Source organism: Schistocerca serialis, chromosome 2 (assembly GCF_023864345.2).
Source record: "Schistocerca serialis cubense isolate TAMUIC-IGC-003099 chromosome 2, iqSchSeri2.2, whole genome shotgun sequence".
NCBI classification, from domain to species: domain Eukaryota; kingdom Metazoa; phylum Arthropoda; class Insecta; order Orthoptera; family Acrididae; genus Schistocerca; species Schistocerca serialis.
The window spans coordinates 127,159,964-127,183,258 of record NC_064639.1 but is presented as its reverse complement, the minus strand read 5'-3'; the positions used below and the strand labels follow the sequence as shown (position 1 = coordinate 127,183,258).

Here is a 23,295-nt window from a genome sequence, read left to right as displayed (position 1 = left end):
AAACACAGCCCACACCATTAAGAAGCCACTACCAGCTTGCACAGTGCCTTCTTGGCAATCTGGGTCCATGGCTTAGCGGAGTTTGCACCACACTCGAATCTTACCACCAGCTCTCACCAACGTAAGGTTCTCCATTCGTCTACTGTCCAACCGATATGGTCAGGAGCCCATGAGTGCAGCGCCGTCGTGCTGTAAAGACACTCGCGTCGGTCGTTTGCTGCCGTAGCCCATTAACGTCAAATTTCGCAGCATGGTCCTAAAGGATACGTTCGTCGAATGTCCCACAGTGATTTCTAAGTTATATCACGCAGTATTGCTTGTCTGTTAGTACTGACAACTCTAAGCAAACGCCGCTGCTCTTGGTCGTTAAGTGAAGGCCGTCGGGCACTGGGTTGTCTTTGGTGAGAGGTAATGTCTGAAATGTGGTATTCTCGGCACATTCTCGACACGTTGGAATGCGGAATATTGAATTCACTAACGATTACCGAAATCGAATGTCCTCTACATCTATCTCCAAGTACCAATCCGGGTTCAAAGTCTAATTCCCATCGTGCGGCCATAATCACGTAGGATACCTTATCACATGAGTCTCCTGAGTAAAAACGACAGCTCCGCTAATGCCCTGCCAGTTTATTATACCTTGTGTACGCGATACTAACACCATCTGTACAGCCGGCTGAAGTGGCCGAGCGGTTCTAGGCGCTACCGTCTGGATCCGCGCGACCGCTACGGTCGCAGGTTCGAATCCTGCCTCGGGCATGGATGTGTGTGATGTCCTCAGGTTAGTTAGGTTTAAGTTGTTCTAAGTTCTAGGGAACTGATGACCTCAGAAGTTAAGTCCCATAGTGCTCAGAGCCATTTGAACCATTTTTGAACCATCTGTACATGTGAATATCTCTGTGCCATGACTTCCGTCACCCAGTTTAACTCGTTTTATAAATTAGTCTGAGTACATATCAAAGACACGTAACATAGCTGACATTGGGCACTGAAAATAAACGTCAATGAGGTGTATGGACTTTTTGACAGCCAATGTATTGCTGTGGCCTGCACTCATCACTCCAGATATGTGTCTTTGATTTGTACTCAAATCTTCTTATACGACAACTGGCTTGAAAGAGCAGATAACACTGTCTAGTCACGTTACTGTGACCACCTGTCACAATCCTGAATAACCACCTTTTGCAGTACAGGAGTACAGGAAAAGAACCAGTGTGGTCATGGCGGAACGTACCAACAAGGATGTCGAGCCACACCTGCCTTGGCTAGCTGCGCTAGTAGGAAAATTTTTGGAAATTTGTGGTAAGCTTCTTTGGGACCAAACTGCTGAGGACATCGGTCCCTAGGCTTACACACTAATTAAGCGGCTACCCCACATGGCTCAGCTGCACTAGGTTTCTCGGTTGAGGATCCATGGAGTGAACAGCCCAATCGAGGAGGTCCTGCAGATTCTCGGTCGGTGGCCGTGCGAGTACGGTAAACCCATTCTGGTGCTCTCGAACCAAGCACGCACACTGTGAGCTGTGTAACACGTTACAGTGTCGTGCTGGTAGATGCCATCCTCCTAGGAAAAACAAACTGCGTATAAGTGTCGACATGGTACCCAAGGATAGATACATACTTGTGTTGATCATCACGTTTTCCAGGATGACAAATCACCCAGGGAATGCCACTAAATCATTCCCCAGTCCATGACACTCCCTCCTTGTTTGCTTTCAGGCGTTGCACGCCTGCCAACGATCATCTGTCCGATGGAGCATAAAACGTGATTCCTCTGGAAAGGCCACCTGTCATCACTCAGCGGGCGTCCTGTTTGCGGTACTGGCGTGCAAACTCCAGCCCTCGTCACTGATGAACAGCAGTCATCATGATTGCATGAACCAGTCGATGGCTGCGGAGGACCATACGCAGCAACGTTCGCTGAACGATCGTCAGGGAGACACTGTTGGTAATCCCTTGGTTCGTCTGCGTGGCCAGTTGCTCAGCAGTTGTCCGTTCACAACTCCGCAGCCGTCGCTCACCCCTGACAGTCCATGGCGCACCACAGTTGCCTTGGAGCCAGTTTTGGAAACGCCATTTTGCCATACACGATATACCGTGCGGTTACAATTAAATATCCCTGTTTAACGCGTTGTAACACGAAAACTAAATTACCACACGAGTACCAAACTTGGTAGCATTAATATCCAGAGTATGAGTTGCATGATTTCCATGCGTCACAGCGCCACCGTCCAGTTCCAACTACGGCCACCAGGTGCCGTGATAAGTCTTCATGATTCATAGACTCACACACCTGACCAGATGGAGGGCACTTGCCGATGTGTCAAGATGAGCTTGGACAAAAGGAGCTGGCCATTATTGGTGAAGCTCTATTATCTAAACAACAGTAATATTGCAGCTTTACTTCGAGAATATCGCCAGCTTAAAGGATTACGGAAGGGTCCTCTTTCTCCGTCTGCTGTGCTGAGCGTGATGAAGAAGTTGGAATCAACTGGATAACTGGGCGTCGCTCAGGGAAGAGGCCGACTACCGGCTGTACTGCAGGTGGTTGTGACATCGCTGTTGCTATGGCAGACAGCGCTGCGCGCAATCCCCGACCGTCAGGCAGTGCACGTGCTGTGTAGCGACAGTTGAACATCCTGTGGTCCACTGTACGGAAGGTGCTTCGAACCATTCTCAAATGATATCTGTACAAGATCCATATCGTACAGCAGCTTGCACCACAGGACGCACAACGACGTGTTGACTTCGTTCTGCACTTTCTTGCAAGGATTGAAATTGACTGCTCTAGACCATCCTATGGGTAGGCGAAGCTCATTTTTCTCTGATGGGTGAGGTGAACACACAGAATTGCCAAGTGTGAGGATCTTCACCTCCAGTCACTGTGCATGAAGTTCCTCTGTATGGTGAACGTGTCACCGTATGGTGTGGTTTTACGGCTACGTTTATCATTGGCACATTATTTTTTGAACAGGACCAAAGACATGCAGTTTGACTGGCCAGCGTTACTGCGATATGCTTCACCAACATGTCATACCGGCCCTACGGGAGAGAGACGCATTGAACTCAACATTTTTCGTGCAGGTTGGTGCTCCACCGCACATCGCTCATGAAGTTCACCTGCTTCTCCGAAACACGCTTGGAAACGATCGAATTATCGGCCGATCGTTTCCAAATGCTTGGCCGGCACGATCACCTGATCTCACTCCCTGTGATTCCTGATTGTGGGGCTACCTGACGGACAGGATTCACCAGGGGAACATTCACACAGGTGCTGATCTGAAGCGCAGGATGTCAAGAGAGGTAGTCAGCATACCTACAGACATGCTTTGATCTGCTGTGCAGAGTGCAATCCTGCGCTTTCAGACTCTTCTGGACACTAATGGGCGCCATGTTGAGCTCCTTTTGTAGCAGTAATGGTACTGGTACGTAATGGTATCATGTACCGTAGCAGCGCATTAAAAGTGTTTCAATTGAATCAGTATCCGTGTTATAACGTGTTAAATAGGGAAAGTTTAATTATAACCACTCGGTACTTTAACCACGGTGACACGCGGACAGTTTATAAATTTTGCCGTTTCTAAAATGCTTCTACACTTAGCCCACAAGCCAATAATCATGCCCTTTTGGACGTCAGATAAATCGTCCCGTTTGCGCTGTACGACAACGACTATACTGTTTTCTGTGAACGCTGGACACGCTCTGTATACTCTCCACTGCTAGTGCTGCCACCTGCGGTCTGTGTGTGGTTATTGTACGTTACACATTAATATGACTGGACCGTGTGTAATTATGTATATGACGACATGTCATGCAGCCATGACAGTTATTTTGTGACATTTCAACGTGCACTCGCGCTTTATGGCCATTCATAAAGCCGAAATCCTGATTGTGTGAAATAAATGGATAGTAAATTACACTCAAAGGACGGCAATTTCTTTCAAAAATACCGTTGACATTTTCAAAATGTAGTACAAGGTGTTAAAAAAGCAGCCATAGTTAATTTTCACTTTTTCCACTATCACCTCGTCTGATAAGCACGGTTATTCCAACACCAGTCTCCATATCTCTTGTGATTCCCAGTCCTATACGGAGAGATGGTCTGCCACATCGTTTTTCGTCGTCAGGCTTGTTCGATTCTCTGTAAACATCTGCACCAACAGACCGTTGTGTTTCATGATCGTCCATTGTTGCCAGCACTTCCACCAACGTGGCACTGATTATTGCTACATTGTTTCGCTGTAAATGTAGAAAACGAAATGTCGACGTACTTCATTTTATTAGTGGTTTGAGTCACTTTATTTTGGCCCCTCTAACGGCGTTCTTTGATACTTTAAAGCGAGAATTTGAAATTGTGACAAGGCTGCTAACATGTACCTGAAAACAAACAAAAAATTATTTAACCATTTTTCGAGATGAAAAATAAAACCTTATGACTATGTCTCTTAAAAACAATGTGGTGTGGAAGTCCACAGCAATATCTGCTTTGTTTTTGTTACATGTAAAGCATAATGTACGAAATTCTAATGAATCAGTTGTGTTTTTGTTTCATAACTCGACTATACTATTTGTTTATTCTCTGTAATTCTCTAACAATACTTACATTTGCATGTTTTGCATCACTGATAAACGGTTTCTTTTTAACACATTCTAAGAAAAAAAGGACGCACCACGAAGGAATTATGTGAATGGGACGGAAATCGGCAGATGTGATGTGCATGTACAGACCAACAAATGATAACAATTTCAGAAAAATTGGGTGATTTGTTCAAGAGAAAAAGCTTCACAAACCGATCGGTTCAATAACGCGTTGGTCCGCCACTGGCCTTTATGCAAGCAATTATTCAGGCTGGCATTGATTGACGAGAGTTGCTGGATGTCCTCCTGAGGAATACGGTGCCAAATCCTGTCCAATTGGCTCTTTAGATCGGCAAAATCCCGAGATGGTTGGAGCTCCCTGCCCATAACGTTCGAAACGTTCTCAACTGGAGAAAGGTCTGGCGACGTTGCTGGCCAAAATTGAGTTTGACAAGCACGAAGACGAGAGGTGGAAACTCTCGCCGTGTGCGGGCGGACATTATCGTGCTGAAATGTAGCACCAGGATGTCTTGACCTAAAGAGCGACAAAATGGGGCGTAGAAAATCGTCGACGTACCTCTGTACTGCACGGGTGACGCAGATGACAACCAAAGAGGTCCTGCTATGAAAAGAAATGACACCGCAGACCAACTCTTCTGATTGTTGGACCATATGGCGGGCGACACCCAGGTTGGTAACCCAAAACTATTCAGGACGTATGCAGACCGGGGCTCAGTTCGAAGCAAGACTCATCAGCGAAGACAAATTGCACTCTAGTGAAAGAGATTTCAGACCGAAGACGTCTCTGGAGGCTCCATAGACAATGGTGGGTTACCAACTTAACTGTCGCCAGTCGTACGGCTCGGCAACCAGGAGTGATGCTCTACGGTCTCACTTCTTTTCATAGCAGGACTCCTTTGGGTGTCATTCCCCCACCCTTATAGCACAGAGGTACGTCGACGATATTCTAAGCCCCGTTTGTTGCCCTTAATGGCAAGACATCCTGGGCTTAAATTTCAGGCACGATAATGCCCGCACGAACACGGCGACAGTCTCTTATGCTTGTCTTCGTGCTTGCCAAATCCTACCTTGGCCCGCAAGTCACCACATCTCTCCCTGAATGAGAACGTTTGGATTATGTATTATGAGCAGGGCTCTCCAACGATCTTAAGATTCTGACGAGCTAACGCGTTAATTGGACAGAATTTGGCACAATATACCTCAGGAGGACAACAACAACTCTATCAATCAATCCCAAGCCGAATAATGATTGCATGAGGGCCAGAAGCGGACCAACAAGTTACTGGCTTCCTCAGTTTGTAAAGCTCTTTCTCCTGAATAAATCGTCCAATTTTTCTGAAATTGTAATTATTTGTTTTTCTGTACATGTGCATCACCTTAGCGATTTCCGTACCATTCAGGTAATTCCTCCGTAGTGCGTTGTTGTTTGTGCCTTTGAGTGTATCTGAAGTTCCTCCTGACTCATTTAGAAGATAAATGAAACTGTTACTCACCAACATAGTTTACGGGTACTGCGCAGTGTACCGCTTATCAATTGATTTCTGACGGCTTAACCGTGTAATTAAATTTATCTCTAGGAAGGAGCCTGTTGTTCAAGCGAAGAGGCATTTCTAGACACTTTTCACCAACAAACGTGCGTATTTTCCAGGGGCAACCGGAACTCGATACCTTATCGATTAATACTGATAAACTATCTCAGGATCCGGGAATCTGTAAGGCAGTCCTTAAAGAGATCGGGCATCGTTTCAGTCACTGATAAAATGTTTCTTTGTAATCTGCAACAACAGATCTGACTCATACAGAAGTAGTGGCGGTTAGTGAGTAATTCGTAACTGTAATCGCTTTTTAAATGTTTTTGAAAGAACAGTATTGTTGTAATTGCTATTATTGTCATTGTTACTATTGTTTACTATTATCCAAATATTAATAACTGTATTGTTATTATTATTATTTTGACTTTTATTATTATGTTATTGTTTACGGTTATCCGTTATTGCGTCGTGTCACGTGTTAACATTAGACTGAATAATGTCGTATGACATCTGTTAAAGTACAAAGCCCAATCTCGTTAACACTGAGCGATATCATTTATGTTATCAACACGAATAAGGATGATATTATAAGTTTCTCTACTCACAATTATATTTATATTTCAGATTAGTTCCGCGATCCTTCTGTTCTGGTCGGAAACTTCAGTCACAGAGTCGTGGAATGACACTGTTTTACGAACTTTAGCAATCGATTCCAGTGGATGACAAAATAATGTGCGAAAGTCTGCTTCGCAACTGTATATTTCGAAATGTTTTGTTTCTCTTTAACGCCGAAAACGATCTTCCTGCCGAAACATGGATAATTAATTTCACTGGTTTTGATGCTGCAGGTACTTCTCCATTGAAACCACAGGAGGGTGAGATATTGACTTTATCTAAATACTGGCTGGTTCTGGAGTTCATGGAGTTATAGAAAAAGTTTATACCAAGACTGTAAAAAAATGCATCTATCTGTAACTGTACCCGGCGATTACAACGGTTACTATCACTCCCCGCCCATGCACAAAAGACAGTTCTAGCAGTCGAAGAGCGATCATAAAGGCCAACCTAAGGTTTGGCAATTTTTTTTTACCGAAGTTGCAATCGATGTAGAAACTTCAGAATCATCGCTTGTACAATCTAACTATACTCCTAGCTTCCTGATTTATTTTTCATTCTCGTTGGACCAAAGGATAGCACCTAAATAATCAGTAATCTGAGAAATACCCGGGTGGCCATTGCGCCTGAGAGAGTAGGACACAATGACGACTCAGCTAAAAATGATTGAATAGGTTGAGGAAACCAGTGTTAACTTTGAAAAGGTATATTGAAAGAAAAAAGAACTTATTTACACCACAGATTTCATGTAGAGAGTACAAAATTAGTTAAATAATATAACAATTACTTTTTTACAAGAAAAAATTCATTATCACTACTAGTGATCCCCGCAACTGCCTAAATTTTGATAAATAATCAGCATTGGCGGCCGAAGACTTCCGGCATAAGAAGTCAGTCTCATTCTGCCAACAGCCTTGTCAAAGAGGGCGGAGGAGCGGATAGAGGTTCAGGGCACTCTCTTGTCCTAGGGGTGGGAAATTGCCCCTAAAGGCGGAAGAATCAGCAATGATCAACGACATAAGGATGCAGAAGGCAATGAAAACCACTGCATTAAAGACACGTAACGTGTATCCACAGGACATGTGGCTTGTATTTGAAGAAGTGTCATGATCTCTCTATTGGCAAAAGATTCCGGAATACTCCCCCATTCGGATCTCCGGGAGGGGACTGCCAAGGGGGAGGTTACCATGAGAAAAAGATTGAATAATCAACGAAAGGATAACGTTCTACGAGTCGGGGCGTGGAATGTCAGAAGCTTGAACGTGGTAGGGGAACTAGAAAATCTGAAAAGGGAAATGCAAAGGCTCAATCTAGATATAGTAGTGGTCAGTGAAGTGAAGTGGAAGGAAGACAAGGATTTCTGGTCAGATGAGTATCGGGTAATATCAACAGCAGCAGAAAATGGTATAACAGGTGTAGGATTCGTTATGAATAGGAAGGTAGGGCAGAGGGTGTGTTACTGTGAACAGTTCAGTGACCAGGTGGTTCTAATCAGAATCGACAGCAGACCAACACCGACAACGATAGTTCAGATGTACATGCCGACGTCGCAAGCTGAAGATGAACAGATAGAGAAAGTGTATGAGGATATTGAAAGGGTAACGCAGTATGTAAAGGGGGACGAAAATCTAATAGTCATGGGCGACTGGAATGCAGTTGTAGGGGAAGGAGTAGAAGAAAAGGTCACAGGAGAATATGGGCTTGGGACAAGGAATGAAAGAGGAGAAAGACTAATTGAGTTCTGTAACAAGTTTCAGCTAGTAATAGCGAATACTCTGTTCAAGAATCACAAGAGGAGGAGGTATACTTGGAAAAGGCCGGGAGATACGGGAAGATTTCAATTAGATTACATCATGGTCAGACAGAGATTCCGAAATCAGATACTGGATTGTAAGGCGTACCCAGGAGCAGATATAGACTCTGATCACAATTAGTAGTGATGAAGAGTAGGCTGAAGTTCAAGACATTAGTCAGGAAGAATCAATACGCAAAGAAGTGGGATACGGAAGTACTAAGGAATGACGAGATACGTTTAAAGTTCTCTAACGCTATAGATACAGCAGTAAGGAATAGCGCAGTAGGCAGTACAGTTGAAGAGGAATGGACATCTCTAAAAAGGGCCATCACGGAAGTTGGGAAGGAAAACATAGGTACAAAGAAGGTAGCTGCGAAGAAACCATGGGTAACAGAAGAAATACTTCAGTTGATTGATGAAAGGAGGAAGTACAAACATGTTCCGGGAAAATCAGGAATACAGAAATACAAGTCGCTGAGGAATGAAATAAATAGGAAGTGCAGGGAAGCTAAGACGAAATGGCTGCAGGAAAAATGTGAAGACATCGAAAAAGATATGATTGTCGGAAGGACAGACTCAGCATACAGGAAAGTCAAAACAACCTTTGGTGACATTAAAAGCAACGGTGGTAACATTAAGAGTGCAACGGTAATTCAACTGTTAAATGCAGAGGAGAGAGCAAAAAAATGGTTCAAACGGCTCTGAGCACAATGGGAGTTAACATCTATGGTCATCAGTCCCCTAGAACTTAGAACTACTTAAACCTAACTAACCTAAGGACATCACACAACAACCAGTCATCACGAGGCAGAGAAAATCCCTGACCCCGCCGGGAATCGAACCCGGGAACCCTGGGGTGGGAAGCGAGAACGCTACCGCACGACCACGAGCAGAGGAGAGAGCAGATAGGTGGAAAGGATACATTGAAAGCCTCTATGAGGGTGAAGATTTGTCTGATGTGTGAGAAGAAGAAACAGGAGTCGATTTAGAAGAGATGGGGGATCCAGTATTAGAATCGGAATGTAAAAGAGCTTTGGAGGACTTACGGTCAAATAAGGCAGAAGGGATAGATAACATTCCATCAGAATTTCTAAAATCATTAGGGGAAGTGGCAACAAAACGACTATTCACGTTGGTGTGTAGAATATATGAGTCTGGCGATATACCATCTGACTTTCGGAAAAGCATCATCCACACAATTCCGAAGGCGCCAAGAGCTGAAAGGTGCGAGAATTATCGCAGAATCAGCTTAACAGCTCATGCATTGAAGCTGCTTACTAGAATAATATACAGAAGAATGGAAAAGAAAGTTGAGAATGCGCTAGGTGACGATCAGTTTGGCTTTAGGAAAAGTAAAGGGACGAGAGAGGCAATTCTGAAGTTACGGCTAATAATGGAAGCAAGGCTAAAGAAAAATCAAGACACTTTCATAGGATTTGTCGACCTGGAAAAAACGTTCGACAATATAAAATGGTGCAAGCTGTTCGAGATTCTGAAAAAAGTAGGGGTAAGCTATAGGGAGAGACGGGTCATATAAAATATGTACAACAACCAAGAGGGAATAATAAGAGTGGACGATCAAGAACGAAGTGCTCGTATTAAGAAGGGGGTAAGACAAGGCTGTAGCCTTTCGCCCCTACTCTTCAATCTGTACATCGAGGAAGCAATGATGGAAATAAAAGAAAGGTTCAGGAGTGGAATTAAAATACAAGGTGAAAGGATATCAATGATGCGATTCGCTGATGACATTGCTATCCTGAGTGAAAGTGAAGAAGAATTAAATGATCTGCTGAACGGAATGAACAGTCTAATGAGTACACAGTATGCTTTGAGAGTAAATCGGAGAAAGACGAAGGTAATGAGAAGTAGTAGAAATGAGAACAGCAAGAAACTTAACATCAGGATTGATGGTCACGAAGTCAATGAAGGAATTCTGCTACCTAGGCAGTAAAATAACCAATGACGGACGGAGCAAGGAGGACATCAAAAGCAGACTCGCTATGGCAAAAAAGGCATTTCTGGCCAAGAGAAGTCTACTAATATCAAATACCGGCCTTAATTTGAGGAAGAAATTTCTGAGGATGTACGTCTGGAGTACAGCATTGTATGGTAGTGAAACATGGACTGTGGGAAAAGCGGAACAGAAGAGAATCGAAGCATTTGAGATGTGGTGCTATAGACGAATGTTGAAAATTAGGTGGACTGATAAGGTAAGGAATGAGGAGGTTCTACGCAGAATCGGAGAGGAAAGGAATATGTGGAAAACACTGATAAAGAGAAGGGATAGGATGATAGGACATCTGCTAAGACATGAGGGAATGACTCCCATGGTACTAGAGGGAGCTGTAGAGGGCAAAAACTGTAGAGGAAGACAGAGATTGGAATACGTCAAGCAAATAATTGAGGACGTAGGTTGAAAGTGCTACTCTGAGATGAAGAGGTTAGCACAGGAAAGGAATTCGTGGCGGGCCGCATCAAACCAGTCAGTAGACTGATGAAAAAAAAAAAAAAAATAGGTAACTGCATTGTATAGTCAAATCTTTATATCGGAAGGACGACGGTTCAATGCCGCGCCCGACCATCCTGATTTAGGTTTTCCGTGATTTCCCTAACTCGATCCGGGCAAATGCCGGGATGGTTCCTTTCAAAGGGCACGGCCGACTTCCTTCCCCGTCCTTCCCTAATCCGATGAGATCGATGACCTCGCTGTCTGGTCTCCTTCTCCAAAACAACCCAACCACCCAAATCTTCATATACTCACTTGCGAAAGAACTGATTTTACATTCGATTGCCATATCTGTTGGCACACGGCTAATCAGAAATTTAACTCTGTCAAATATTACCACAAAAATTAATTTTTTGTAATAAATGGATAACGCACCGGATTTTTTGTTCGTCACGCTCATGTAATTGCTATGACAAATAGGATGTAATTCGATAACATGATATTATTTCTGAATTTATTTTCAGTTCAAATTAATGGCCGTGTCTTCTTATAATTATTCATACTCTCTGAAATGCGAGGTATGTAATACGAAAGCGGTACTCGCTTTCTCATTTAATCACGTAATCACTGCGTTTTTACAGACTATCAACAAATAATCACTTTTATTACTGTGAGTAATACAGATACCATTTTATTAAGACGACTGTATTCCTCCAGAATCTACGAATGAGTGCGATTTCACAATGGCCGTACTTAATTTTATATTACTCTTTAGTGACAAGCGGGTCATGTCTATATTAGCAAGGATTCATTTTCTGTGCCTACGGTTTCTCTGTGTCGTTACGTAATCTCTGGCCGACATTGCTCTATGACCAATGCCAGAGGTGACGCGAATTTCATAATATTTCGTAAGATGTATGCATGGAGGTAAAAACAAGGGGGTTTATGAGGCCGTCAAAAACTTGAAGCCAACTTCCACCGTCTCAGTTGCCTCAAAACATCGCATTCAGGTGTTCTGGCTGTTGCAAGTCATGAAAGTTATATGACCAAAATGATAGATTGGGTCGTTTTGAGGGTGTACTACTCGTTCTGATAATCCTTTTCGCAGATTTACCAAAAAAAAAGCAAATGACTGTTGAATGAATAAAATGATACCCGTCTGCAACAATCAGCTTCTTTGGTTGAAATATTAGGAAGCGAAAGATTCTCCTGGTAATCCAAACAGATTGCTTTCTTCATCACAGATTTTATGGACTTAAGCGTTTAAATTCGTAAAAACTTTCTGCTATCCTCTTATGTAGTTCATTTCAAGACTTTAGATGTTGCTTCTGCTTATTCAAAGGTTGTATATCAGTTGCGTCTTTCTAGTTGTTAATCTATAAATCAAGTTAGAACAGTCTGTTGTAAACTTGTCACACACTGAACATTTGTCACTTCTGAATTACACGAAACTTCTGTTGTAGTTCGTCGCGAAAAATCAGTCGATATTATTCGTATGACATAGGATTTGGAGGAATTTTCTTTGAATACACCAGGTGAAACACTTGAACATTAAGTTCTTCTGGTAAATAAAACCGCTTGCTGTCATGAGTGCTATAATGACATTTGCAGCCTCTCAGTCGCTGTGTATGTTGATGCGCTCTAGATATGGTTTCTCCATTAAGTGTGTTTGGCCTACTGTTATGTTTTCATCTGGTCTCCACATGTGATTTTCCTGTAGTAGCCAATACCATTCTAAGAGTAATAAGACGTCTGTTGGTGATGCAATGCAATGTCATGAATGCTGGTTGACACATCTGAACATCACGTATTTGTCCACCTCTATTAGTAGGCACCTTACAGATACAGGAAAAATCATGACATGCCTCTTCATCTGCACTTTACTTTGGTCTTCCTCGCGTCACAGGATTTACACTGATAAGACCAGTCAGATGAGTTTTGAGTATCATACGAAGCTATTGATTGCATTCCTTCGTTAATCTATCTCTTTTTATAATTGTACATTCAGAAAACATTGCCATAGTAAGCACTTAACGTTCGTCACATATAACGTGATCATGGCCCGTAATTTTTTTGAAGACTCAGTAATACCCCCCCCCCCCCCTTCTCCTATTCCTTGTATTCAGCACAGAACAGGAATGTTCATCTTCATTCTCCGACGTTTCTGATGCCCTCATTTCATTTGAGCATTAACTTTATGCACAATCTTTGTAACAGTAACACATGAGTGTTCCTGCTCAACGTAATGGAGAAAAATTAGTTTTCTAGTCTAATGTGGACAAACAATATGGCGAAATTTTGTATTGGTCTTTACTTTGTTACTAAACAACGTAACAATTTGAACTTCGTTTACAATCTGTGAGTGGCTGGCAAGTATTGTTGGAAATCCAGTAACACGAAGCTGCAGCATTAGGAGGTGACAGAATATGAGAAGAAAAAGTTCTAAGTAGAAAAAAGATCTTGATCGTTCTGCTTAACACCGAGTGGTCCCTGGTCATTCTTCTTGAGTACATCAAAACTTTAGCACAGATTTTTGAGCACCTTGATCGCTCTTACCAAAAAACAAACCTTGCCGCATTATAGTAGTTCTGTTCCTCTATAAGATAACATTATAAACTAAATTTTAAATTTTTATGGACCTTGATTCTTATTCCTGTGTACCTTTCATATTTCTTACTATGCACACCCATGTACATGACAGTATTTGAGAAACACATCATACCAAATTTCATCTCCTGTATGAAAGATGAATGAACGATACCATAATAACTTGTGAAAGGCATTGAATTGCTAATTGCTCGAACACGCCTTCAGAAATGAATTTATCTCTTTCGCTATTATTAACCAACCAATCTGCAGGTCACATTTCGAAGCGAGAAGAGTCGTAAACTACCATGACACTGACTCAGTGATAGCCAGATATAACAAGGACTCATTTCTGCGTGGAGATATACCTCCATATTGTTCTGTTTCTTTGACATTTCAATGATCTTTCACTTTCCTGACATTCACACGTCATATGGCATGCTGTGCTTACTTCTTTCCTCGCTGTACGAATTTATGGGCTAACAAAAAGAGCCTAGGTAAGTTTTTTGCAAACTTGAGCATAAGCATGCTGGACATGTGAACTGAAAGTTGTAAATGTAACGGCTAACAATTATAAATCCATTCATCATAAGAATAACCTGAAGTAAACAAACACAAATGCGGTGAGTGGTCAGAAGCCGTACCACACGTACACTGGTGTTCCTACTCCCTTGGAAGTAGGTCCTACTTATGTATTAGGTTTATTATTACTAAGTTGCGTTAAATGAACCTTTAAGATATTCAAATGTATTGGCAGTCATCAACATTTTTGTTAATCAAGGTTTAGCTACGTAGTTTTTATTTCAAAAATTGTGTACAGTCACAACCTCTGCACCGTTGTGCTCTGATTGCCGCGCTGTTCACGTGCAGAATGAAAATGGCTGAGGCTGCTTTCCGTTCCGTAGTGAAACACGTGTGTGGAATATCGTGCCGAGAAACAGGCTGGTCTTAATGTTTTTCATAATTTTACGGGGACAATCGGCTTTGAAGTTTTCGCAGCGACTATATATAATACAGTTGACTTATAAACCCATTTTGGAAGAGTAGTGCAGTCGGAAGTGTAGCGGAATGTCAACCAAATACAATTACCGATTCGATGGATCACATTTTGCCAGTACCATTCTTTTTTTTCGTTTAATTTGAAACACCTACATCTCGTAATTATAAAACTCATCATAATTTTTATGAATAATGCACGTCTTCTTTTTTCTAATTACATATTTGACTCGAAATACCTGTATTCATTTCAAATACAAATTCTTAATTATCGATGTTGTATGAAAGACTGTTCATAAAAGTTGCTTAAATTAAGAAAACATAACAATTTAATTTTTAAGGCAAAAATGAAAAACCAAGATCTCTTTATGTGGACTATGTCCATCGTTTTATACCACAGAGGTAGATACGTATCGTAGAAACATTAAAAACAACCATTTTCACAGCATCGAGCACATCATACAAATGGTGCATTTTTACAGTTGTTACTGCACCACAAGTGTATGAGCCCAACAGAACTGATCTGGAGCCAAGCCGCGGGATTTGGCCAGAGAAGTAACAAGACTGTTATACTGCCAGACCTACTGGAAATAACGCACGCAGCTTTTTCACTTGTCACTGTCGAACGCTGGCTGGATGTAGAACGGCTCGTCACAAAAGAAGAAGAGAAAATGCGGCGCCTGGTTGACTTTGAGGATTCTGTTGTTGATCGACTCGTTATCAACGTACCAGGTGACACTTCCAGAACTAAAATGTATAAGGAAGGACCTAAGATATAACCAGACCTGACTGTTACACACAACTCGCTCAGAAAAATTACCCTGTGTTTAAGTTAGAAATTTTCATTGCTCTTGTTTGTAATTAGAATACTATGTCAGGTGAGAACGAATGCATTTCATGCTTTCCGTCTGGTCACCTAAGAAGCACGCGGTAGTGCTGAAGCTTCTCCGAATATTATTTCGGTCTCTTTAAAAATTAAATGACATTCGAAGCTATATTGTTTCTTTGCTTGTCTCTTTTTACATCTGAACCAACTGCTCACATCATTACAGGTTTAATGCGCCGGTAAAACTTTTGTCCCGCATTATCGGTCAGTCTATGTGCGTGTAACACAGCATAAAACGTATCCCTATGATCGTACATGACTGTACTGGTCACAGCTTGGCTTCGGCTCCACGTGAAACGAAATCCAATGAGATTCAAGCAACACGGAAGAATACATGGCGTAACGTTTACATCAGGTTTATTCTTATGATGAACAGATTATAGTACCTGTAAGCAAACAAACATTGTTTTCGTAGTTATAATGTCATTAGCTATCAACGCATATACAGTAAAAGAGGATTTAAATGGATTACGAAAGCAGCCTTCTCAAATCACTTGCTTCTATTCTTAGTTATTTGCAATGTATAACTAAAAATTAAAGTTACATTTACAATGGCAAATATGTCGTATTACAGGATCAAATACGCATTTAAGACCAAAAATAACATTTGAAAATGCCTCAATGACACTATGTTATTTGTGTGAACACAGCAATATTTAGTGTTTAAAAGAACTATCATGTGCACATTACAAACAAAAAGCAGTCGTAAACAATCTCTATGTAAACAATAGTCTGCTAACGTTTTGGGGCATGTATCATGGCGACACCAGCTTCAAACCATGTACAGTCATCGCCCCTTATTTTTACCTCCATAGATACTTATGCTATATAGCCTCAATGCGTCAAAACTATGTCAGACTGTGGCAAGACTTTTTTACGCAATAAACGAAGCTAATGACATTTTGACGTAACTCTTTCGTTCCTTGAAAGGTAATTATTTTGACCAAGAGTAAGCCTTTCATTGCTTGACGGGGAACTTTGATTGTTTTCTTTTTTGTGATATGAGGCTATAGTTATTCATTTTTATTTTAGATGTACATTTTTTACGATTACTTTGAGTTTAACAATTTGTGTTATTTTTGTTATTCTTATTTACAAATTGTGTTTTTAGATATTGATTTTTGCATTGTCGAACACTGTAAACGTAATTTTATTCATCGTAAGTTTGCGTTTCTTGTTCGAGTCGCATAAATTTTAACTTCACCTCACCAATCGGTTAACATTCGATGACAACACCGGGAAAAGCTACGAGTGAGGCCTTCGACCTTACGTTACGATTGCTTTTGATAGACTGAATATTTTTCATTACATTTGTAAAGAGCAGACAATAATAGTTCTACGATTACCAAAAAACACATTATTGTGTTTAAGCACGTCTTGTCAAATAGTTCCATATAAGTATGTTTCTCTTTTGTAGTACATGGTTGCAGTATTCTATCGTCAACGAAATAACATTTTATCAAGCTACTAAACAGTTTTTAGCCTAAAATAGATCTTTACTCTCAACAGCTCTGCTCCAGAGCAAAATTGAAAACGCTCGCAGCCAGTTTTAAATATGCAAACAGCCAGTGGTTTATTATCAAGTGAGTATGTTGCTATTTGTTCCTTAATCATGCTCATCTGCCCCAAGCATAACGAGGAAACATTGCTCAGCAGCAGGAACCGAAAAACAAATGAATTTACTACACAATAAAACTCACAATAAATTTCCGATTTTAACTTTGTGTTTTTATAGAGCACTCGAATCACTCAAATCCAGGATCTTTTGAATCTTATTGTTTAACTATTTACACAGGGAAAGAACAACTTGTTGGCTTTGCTGCGATTCAGTTTGCTTTCGATCGATAACTATTACCACATACCTTTTCTCAAATATAAACATATAATCATCTTGGGGTTGAAGCTCTTCCGTGTTTGCTTTAACAGTACGTATGTTTTTCGATAAGGGCCGCCTTTAGCAAAACACAATTTTGTTTCTTAACCCAAACATGTTTTACTGCAGTTGCAGCATCTTCAGTGGGCTTTTATTTTTGATCTGTTAAAGATAAAGAGTGTTCGTTGCTATTTGTATACATGTAGCTATTAGTTTTTAAATCGTAATTACCAATATCTGAAAAAACACATAAATTACGAATTCATACCGTTTTACCACATGGTGTGGTTTTTCTGATGTGTTGTGTTTCTATAGTGACCGTTTTGTTCCACAGTTTGTCATCTGCAACCACTTATACCTTAAAGTAGATAAAACTACCATCGTGCCTGCAACTTATCAACTTATTTAGCTAACACCACTGAAAAGAAAAACTCTGAAAAGTTTAGTCATGAAATTAAATTTATCAGTAGAATTGAAACGGAGCTCCACACTACCAGTGGTTCTAGCAAAGACACATTTTCTAGACACTTTTCAACAACACGTAACGTGTAATTAAACTCGTTTGTTGCAGGAGATACCCGGAACTTGATATCTTATCGATTAAGAGCGATAAGTTATCTTGGGATCCGGGAGACAGTGAGGCAGGCCATAAAAACACCGGGCATCCACAGTACTGTCACAAGTACTGCTGTTGCGGACCATGGGCATCGAGAAGTACAAGGGACGAGTCGCGCTGGTTACTGGCGCCAGTGCGGGCATCGGTGTCGCCATCGTGCAGGCGCTGCTCAAGCATGGACTCACTGTCGTCGGACTGGCTAGGAGGGCTGACAACGTCAAGGTAACGTGGCTGTTGCTGCACTTCTTGACGGTCTACTGTACGAAGGGACTTTCCCATGTCGCCTTGTGCTAAGACCACTGCAGAAACTGAATAAAATATTTTTGGTTTTCAAGCCGTCTCAATTCGAGTAAAATTACCGACTTTTCGATAGCTATCTCTGCCGTCGTCATCGGGAGAAAAGCTATTGACTGCTGGGGCTCCAGCGTGACTCTATAAGGCTTTTTGCCTTGGTATGACGTAGGTTAAGCAGCTTGTACTGCTGCTCCTACAGCTGCAGTGTTTGTTTCTTCTCTTTTCGCTTTTTCTTCTCAGTGTCACTGACTTGTCGTCTTCGTCGCTTTTTTCACTGCTGCTGCCTGTTCGCTACTCTCGGGGTGGGCTGGCAGTGGCGCAATACGCTGCTCTTCAACCAAGAGTGGTACAAAAAAACATAAGCACATGAGGAAAGAATGCATAACAGAGAATGGTAAAAAGTGGTGAATAAACGATAACAGAAACAGATGAGTATAAAAAGGTATATTAAAAAACTTAGATAAGAGCCACAGACATTTGCAGAGAATGGTCACTGTAGATTGAAGCGAAAACAAAGAAGCACCACAGTGGGAAAACAAAAGACTAAGAATGGCGACACTGTTGGTGGTGATGAGATGAAGCAGTGCACACAGCACCTGAGAAACACTGACACCACAACAAATACATTAAAAATCACTGCACCCAGGGGGGGACCTACCACAGGGTGAAGGGTAGGGGGGGAACAAATGGGGGGGGAGAGAGACAGTAGGTGGAAACCAGAAAGGGGGAGGAGGGGGCAGGGGAGGGTAGAAAAGGAGCCGGAAGCCCAAGGGGTGTTGGAAAAGAGAAAGAAGTTGGGTGGCAGGGGTAAAGGAGGAAGAAGAGAAGGTGGGAGAGGGAGGGAGAGGAAGCCCTGAGGAGAGGGGATGAAGGGATTAGATCTGGTAGGAGGGGTAGATGGAAGGCGCAAGGACATTATCTGGGAGGAGGAGTTAGCAGAAGCCGCCTTGGGTGAGGGTATGGAGTGTGCGAAGATGGAGACCATGCAGGACACTGTGGTACAAGTGCGGCAGCGGGCTGGGGTGGGAGAGGATGGGGGAAACCAAAGGATGGGGAGGACCCAGTTTATGGGAGACATATAGGAGATGTGATAAGTGAGGTGGAGTGTGTGGCTCTCAAGAATTTGTTGTAGTTGGGGAGGGGGGGGGGCGGAGATCCAAGCGGGGTGGGCATAAAACAGGTTGGGGCGGATAGTGGAAGGGTGAAATCGACACATTCGACCGGAGAGGAGTTTGAGGAGATGGAGATGGTTACATGCCTTGGCTTGGACTGTGAGGAGATGGGGGTCGAGGAAAGGTCGAGGGTGATGCCAAGGTACTTGAGGGTGGGAGTGAGGGCAATGGGGCGGCTGTAGATGGTGAGATAGAAATCCAGGAGGCGGAAGAAGGGGGTGGTGCGGCCCACGATGATTGCCTGCGCCGAGACGACGCGATTTTCCGCTTATATACCCTCGATTATGGCTGCTGGCACCAGAGAGGGCTGAAACGACGCATGCGTGGGAAGGTGTGTTGGGCAGCTCATAACAGCTCTGGCCCAAGGGGCCGGCGCCACATTTGAAACTGCCGCTCCTGCCTCCCTACAAGCGTTGAGGCCCCTGTATACGATGAAGTATTTCGTCAAACGTAACTATGTTTGCCATCTTTTGACCGTGTACGGTGTTTGTCAAGCATAGGTCGTCTCTGAGGTGTTTGAGAGAAACCTTGATTGACAGAAAGCTTGATAATATGGCGGACATTGATTGTATTGACATTTCGCTGCATATGTTAAGTGCAAATTTTTTTATTACGATTAATCTCACTGGATCGTGAGTTTCCACTATTATGAAAACTACGATAAAGTATAAAAGCAAACTAGCACTGACAAGTACCAGAACGGTAGAGGTACCACATCTTTCCCAGCCATATATTGCGCATCAAGAAGCTATGAACAAAATAAATATTTTACGCATACAGTGAGAGACAAGTGGTGTGGAACGAAATAAAAGAAATCGAATTTCTCCGGTTCTTCCACGGACGATGTGGGGTATGTGTTCCCACGTTACGGTATTTTAATGTCCTGTCATTAAGGAACCAACTAGAAGAGAATAAATTTTCGCATATTTTTGTCTTCTTTTTCAACGTGAGGGTGAAGTAACGCTAAACAGGTTATTAAACGTTTCACTGTCAATCCACAGAAAGTTGATGTTACCATCAGGTTATTTATTCTCCATGATATCGGAATTATGTTCGTGTGAAGTCGTCACAGTTGCTGCTAGTAATTTTTTTCGTATTAAACCTTTCCGATCTGTATTCTCCCTTAGGCACTAGCACTGAAGGATACTCCTGGTAAACTACATGCGCTCGCTGGCGACGTGAGCAGTGAAGAAAGCATCCTGTCAGCTTTCAAATGGATCAAAGAAAACCTGGGGGGAGTTGACGTCCTCATTAACAACGCCGGCGTCTTCCCATCAGCTGACCTGACAGGTAAGATAAATGTTTGGCGTGATTAGTTATAATTTACTAAAAAGTAATCAATTTTTTGTGCAAAAATAGTTTCTGTGAGCTACAACAGGTGCCTACCACATTTTAATATATCAGCACAGCCGTCTAAGTAGGTGACTTCGACATTTTGCTTACAACAGTTTGTACTTGTTGTCAAATATGGTCTGGTCCTATAAAGCCGCAATGAAGACAAGTCCTTGTAGTATGCCCAAGGTTTTGTATTAAGTCTGATTATCCTCTGGCCGTACGCATCACAATAACGTGTCGACAGTTCTGTCCCGCTATAAACACCACATGTGTGCTGACGATCTCCATTTATACGGAAGTGGAAACTTCGGATTGACGTGCATGCTTTGACACAATGTGTACAGATTATTATTATTAACCAGCTGTACAATGTATTTACATTTTCCTGTAACTCAGGACGTTACATCAAATGTAATTTTTGTTCTCCATTTTTGCATACCTGTCCACAAATTTTCTTGAGCATTTCTTCTTCTAAAATGTGTGAATTCCTTGTATCCTTGTGGAAGGTGGCCGGTGGTTCCTGCTCCATGATCCGCTGTGGCATTATCTTCTGACATCCTTTTCGTATGCCCATTCCACATGAGTTGTTTTTGTTCTAGAAACTCAATAATCGAACATGTAACACCCATTTTCCTCCTGATGACTTCATTTCTGATCCTTTCCCGCCAAGATATCCCTACAGACCGTCTGCAGAAGTCCATCTCAGTTGTTATTAACACTTTCACTAACTGAAATTGAAACGTCCCCTTAGAAAAATTATACATGACTGTCCTTTAACTGACACACAATATTTTTAGCGCAACGCAATCTGACTTTCAAAAATCCCTACAAAGAATGGCCCTGACTAACATTAACCTACACCTTTCACAAATCACTTACCTCACAAAAATCTTCGTTACTCGAACTACCGCAATACAGCGAGCGCCACTACTGCCAGCTAAATAAAAGATTCAAACTACAGAAGGCACTAACTACTGATAGGCATAGTTAGCAAATGAAAGATTTTAATAGAGAACAAACAATGTATTTACCTTAATAGTGTTGAAAAATCATAATATACATAGCAGTTCATGACATCCACTCTTACAAATTTCAAAACTCCGCCATTTCTCTCCCCACATCCACCACTGCTGGCGGCTCACCTCCAACTGCGCAACGCTACGCGCTGTTCACAGCCAACTGCACAATGCTACAATGGCAGACAACAATGCAAACTAGCCACAGACTGAACACAGCACAGCCAGTAATTTTCATACAGAGCGCTACGTAATGTTGCCAATAAGAAAACATAAACAGCCTACTTACATAGCCCCCATGCCCCCACAAAAAATTTTACTAATTGTTTTGGGCAGTGATAAAATTTTTCATAATTACAATAACAAAGATATTAAATGCACACACTTATGGATACAATGTTGGTCAAAAGTTAAAATTTTCTCACAGTCCATAAAGACAGTCCTGATCATTCATCACAGTAAAATTGCAGTGTTTTTCTCAAAGTCTGAGCAGTAAAAGAAAATGCACTCGAAAGTAGTGGATTTCCATGCAGAAGTAGTGTTGTCCTTCCAATGGAAAGACAGTGCTGACTCTCGACATGCAGGCAGGTAATGGGCCACAACAGAGCAAACCCACAGCAGAGTCATTCGACGTTTTGCAGAATATTGGTAGGTAGGTCATCACAGAGCAGACCCACTATAGTCTTGGTAGAGATTATGGTATTGGTGGGCCACCAGAGGTGCAGACCCACTGCAGTCCTTGTAGAAATAATGGTACTGGTGAGTCAGCAAAGGTGTAGACCCACTGTAGTCCTTGTAGAAATAATGGTATTGGTGGGTCATCAAAGATGCAGACCCACTATAGTCCTTGTAGAGATGCCCAGCAGCCATCTGTTGTGATTGTGCCGGTGCACAATCACCATTGCGGATAATATAGCAAGTCCATAACCACCACTTGTGCACTCACAAAGTTTTTGGAATTGTCCTTAGAACCAGCAATGCTGTTATCCAGTCCCTTGCTGAATTATTAGCACATGTGCAAACACTAACAGTCCCTACTTCTCACATATTGTCCACATACTATGATCAACAGAAACGTGGGCAGTGAAATGTAACTTACAAGTTAATAATATGATGAACTGGTATCAATTACAATTTTATAACATAACAATACAGTAACAACAGTACAAAATACATCATTAAAAACATAATAATACAGATTACATTTGTAGTAATAGGGGCTTTACAAAAGAATAGAAATAAACATATACATCAGTGTTACAGGAATTATGACATAAGTAAATACATAAAAGATCAGAAAAATTATTGAAACATCAACTTCACACATGAGCATTAAAACAGAACAGAATTAATAATGTCTAACATCTTTACAAAGTAAATAACGTATTATTAATGCAAATTATATTTGAGGATAACAGTATTCCTCATCATAGTTCATGTAGCTGAGTATTAGAAAAATTCTACAACATAAGTCTTATCAGATAAACATATAAAGACAGGAAGAACATAAATACACAAGGGTATACAAACACAT

General features: G+C 41.7%; 1 protein-coding gene across 1 annotated transcript in view; it reads left to right on the top strand.

Annotated features, from left to right (window-relative positions):
• LOC126456814 (dehydrogenase/reductase SDR family member 11-like) overlaps nucleotides 1-23,295 on the top strand; it is a 125,207-nt gene that overhangs the window by 16,008 nt on the left and 85,904 nt on the right. The window contains exons 2-3 of the mRNA XM_050092607.1: nucleotides 17,900-18,166; nucleotides 20,538-20,700. Coding sequence (XP_049948564.1) covers nucleotides 18,029-18,166; nucleotides 20,538-20,700 — 301 coding nt within the window. The 5' untranslated portion in view covers nucleotides 17,900-18,028. The remainder of the gene's footprint in view (nucleotides 1-17,899; nucleotides 18,167-20,537; nucleotides 20,701-23,295) is intronic.